Raw genomic sequence first — 3,699 nt, 5'->3', positions numbered from 1 at the left:
CCATTCAACAGGCCTACTGCACTGCATGTTAGGGCAGTCCTTCCGGTAGCCGCTGACTGGTTGTGTGTCTAGTCCACAAAACACACCAGGGTCATGTTCAGTACAGTTCACCGATTTAAAACATTTTGCAACATAAAACAAACTCATACTGGGCAGGTTCAGGTAGTCCCTTCCTGTTGTTTCGGTCTGTTTTCTTCCATTTAGTGCCTAATGAACACCACCCTACTCACATCCCACAGTGTGCTCCTATAATCCGCCTCCTCGTTGCCCGGGAAGCCCCGTCAGCTCTGTCCAAAGTCTGCAAAGCCCTTAGCCCCGGAGAAGGGCTCCGGCTGTAGGGGGAAGAAGTACTGCTGGGGCAGCAGGAAGCCCGTGCCCTGGGCTGGGTGAGGATGTTGGTGTGGGTGCATGGGCTGGTGCAGCTGCAGCTGGGTATGGGGGTGAGGGTGCTGGCGGCCGCCTGGCATGCAGGCTGCGGGGGAGGTGTAGGGGGGCGGAGGGGGTGGTGGCAGCAGCGGCTGGGACATGGAGGGGGAGGTGGAGACGCGGGTGCTTGGTGCAGATGCTGACACCAAGCACCCGTGCTGCTGCCCCTGCCCCTGACCTCCGAGGGAGAAGCGGCGCACCGAGCTGCTCCCGCCAGCTGAGCTGGAGCTGGTGGCCGTGCTGGACTGGCGTGAGGGTGTGCGCAGGCTGGGTGGCGCAGTGGTCAGGATCATGGGGATGGTCTCGCCCTGGCAGCTGCGCAGTGAGAAGCGGATAGCCTGCTGGGTAGGCTGCTTGGGCCGCAGGCAGGTGCAGCAGTAGACGGCAACCAGGGAGCCCACCACCACGAAAGCCACGAAGATGGAGCCCACCATCAAGAAGGGCACGTAGATGGGCTCTGCAAGGAGGAATAGGTGTTTGAATACTTGATAACTTGAATACCTGTATAAAAACTTGAAAATGCATCCCTTTACCTTCCTTGAAGCAATCACAGATCTGAATACTGGTTTGATTGGTGAAAGCAATAGGGTGGTAACATTGCTTACACCTAACAAATCCCTTACATACCTGTGCTCACCTCAAGGAAACTAGGAAGGATTTATTCATAAAGTAACAGGGCCAATGAGAAGTGGAGTTTATACTCAACTCTATTTGGAGTCAGTGAAAATATGTTTGCGTAATAAACTGTATTGCAAACATGTACAGACATATGGGAACACATCTTGATTGAATAAGATATCTGTGAAATAATTTGTTATCTTTCTGTTTTCTACAGAGTCCAGAATTACACATTTTTTATGGAAAGGGTTCAGAAGAAAATACGTTTTTGAAGACAAAGGTCAAATGTTACTCCTAACCTTCCTAAATCCCCTCAAAATCCAATATTTATTTACATTAACTCACAAGACATAATTTTTTATTGTTGCTAGTTGTTGCAAAAATATTTTCAATAGCCCATTTTAATGTCAGACTGGTAGTAAATGTTTCTGGATCATAATACAATGTAAGAAGACTACTGGGGTGTATTACGCAATGCAGTGCTGCAAAAAATATATATATTTGCTACTATAAAAATAACCAACTACAGTTAGGCTGTCTTAATACAATGTATTCTAAGTGTTAAAAGGCATTATATATTTGTAAATGTCATGTAACCCACATGCACCTACAAAACCAGGTGTTTTGTAGTTATTAATAGGCCTATCATTTAGCTAAGTTTTATTTCAGTCAGACTTCTATTTCTTGTGTTGAGTCAATGGCTCTATATATTTTTGTTTTAGGCCTGAAATGGACTATGCAAAAGTAAACTGTGCGAATGTTCATTCATGCATTTTTCTGAAGACAATGTATTTCTCCAAAATATAGATTAAACGTTCACATTACACCTTAAATAAGCAATTGGCACCAGGGGTGGAAATTATTTGAAATGTATTTATTTTCATAAAAAACAGGAAATTGTATTAGCAACTTGGGAGACCATTAAATTGAGTGATTTTGTGAAATTAGTTTAAAAAATATATGTTTCAGTTTTATTCCCTAAATGGTATACATTTGGAACTAATGCTGATGAATAATTCCATATGTATGAAAACTCTTCTTTTTAAATTAGAAATTAATTATAAACTAATGACCCCTGCTACACAGGCGTATCGAATACACATCTGATGGCGATTTGATGTCACCTTTGGATACAGTAGGGCATAAGCTATTCTGCCATTGGTGTGCAAAGTTATCATTTAAATTGTAGGATTATTACAACGTTGCATGGTTGCATACTACTTTTCACACCCTACTACTTTCCAGCCATGGTCTATGGTGACCAGGGCTGTCTATAAAAATCAAATCCCCGGGGCCTATGATTTCTTCATCCGGCCTTGATGGTGAAACTCCAGGTGTATCGCATGCCCACTTTTCGTTTCCTTTTTTTGGGGGCCGATAACAATCTACCTAACCTGATGTCAAATGAAGCCCAAGCCAAAACAACTGGTGCCCCACATGCATGAAATTGGAGCTGCTTAGTGCTTACACCCCACAAAGTTTCTTTGTAAATCAAGTTCTGCGTAAATCAAGATGGGCTGTCATTTCTGCATCTTGATAGAGCTTTACATTGTTATAACTAAATGAGAAGTTCCTTTTAGTGCTTATGTTAGGTTTCAAAATGACAACATACATTTTAAGGAGATTCTTTGGACAATATACTTATGAAAACAACACATAGGCTGTGATAGATATATAGATAATAGCATGATTATTATTATTTTTGACTATTATATGGATGTCATTTTTGGCATTTAAATGATTTAAAAATAGGCTAAAAAATATTATGGATTTATAGATTATTTAAAAATAGGCTAAGAAATTTATGGATTAATAGGTTATATTTAATCTTAATAATATATACTATAACTAAGACTGATTGAAAACAAAAACGTTTTATAATGAAATATGTAGGCTATTCATGCCTGAAACTGACCTGAAGAGGCTGAATGGTGACACAGACTTGACTCTCATTTGAGTGACATGCATGGCTCATTAGAAGCGTGTCGAGATATTGAATGTTGAACTATTTAACTATATTGAATCTTTGGAAATCTTTGGCTGTAATATAATAACAACACTTCCACTTTTTGAAGTTAATTGTGCATTAACTTGTCCACTCCTGCCAGGCTCTGCTTTGGTAGTCTAAACTTACGCGCTGCAAACTCCGTGTTATTCAGTTCTCTGTCGTTGGTACAGCTTCCCTGGTCCAGCCGTGCGTCCACAGCCGCGCAACAGTACCGTAGGGAGCAAGACCCGCAGCACACGGTCGCGTCCATGGTGTCAAAGTCCTCCGGACACTGAAAGCCTTCGTGGTAATTTCCATTACTGTCCAGCCACCCATGGCAGTACTCCCCTTGTGCGTCTGATATCCGTAGATTCCAGGTCAGGTAGCCCAGCAAGAGGTAGTTTAGCAGTCGCACCATCCCGACAAAACTTTATTATATACCCAGTAGCCTAAGCAGTATTCCTTAACTCTTGCCTTGTCTTTACATTTAAAATATTCGCATGATGAATTCGGTTTGAAACAGTTCCACAATTGAATTACCTACAGTTTCAATGTGTTTTAATTGTCATCATTCGTTTGATTTTAATTCAACCATACGAATATTTGCATTTCTATCAATTTGGCATATACCCTCCTTATCCAAAATCGGACCAGTATCAGGTCACAGG

General features: G+C 41.8%; 1 protein-coding gene across 1 annotated transcript; it reads right to left on the bottom strand.

Moving 5' to 3' along the window:
- Positions 1–281: 281 nt before the first annotated feature.
- Positions 282–3,449, bottom strand: LOC311104751 (protein shisa-3 homolog; the record flags this gene model as incomplete). Its single annotated transcript, XM_084146648.1, has 2 exons — positions 282–883; positions 3,179–3,449. 2 exons carry the CDS (start codon positions 3,447–3,449, stop codon positions 282–284), a joined length of 873 nt encoding a protein of 290 aa, XP_084002774.1.
- Positions 3,450–3,699: the final 250 nt, after the last annotated feature.

The sequence above is a fragment of the Coregonus lavaretus genome, assembly GCF_964263955.1.
Source record: "Coregonus lavaretus genome assembly, chromosome: 29".
NCBI lineage: Eukaryota > Metazoa > Chordata > Actinopteri > Salmoniformes > Salmonidae > Coregonus > Coregonus lavaretus.
The sequence above is the reverse complement of the archived record's forward strand: the minus strand, read 5'-3'. Positions and strand labels throughout refer to the sequence as shown.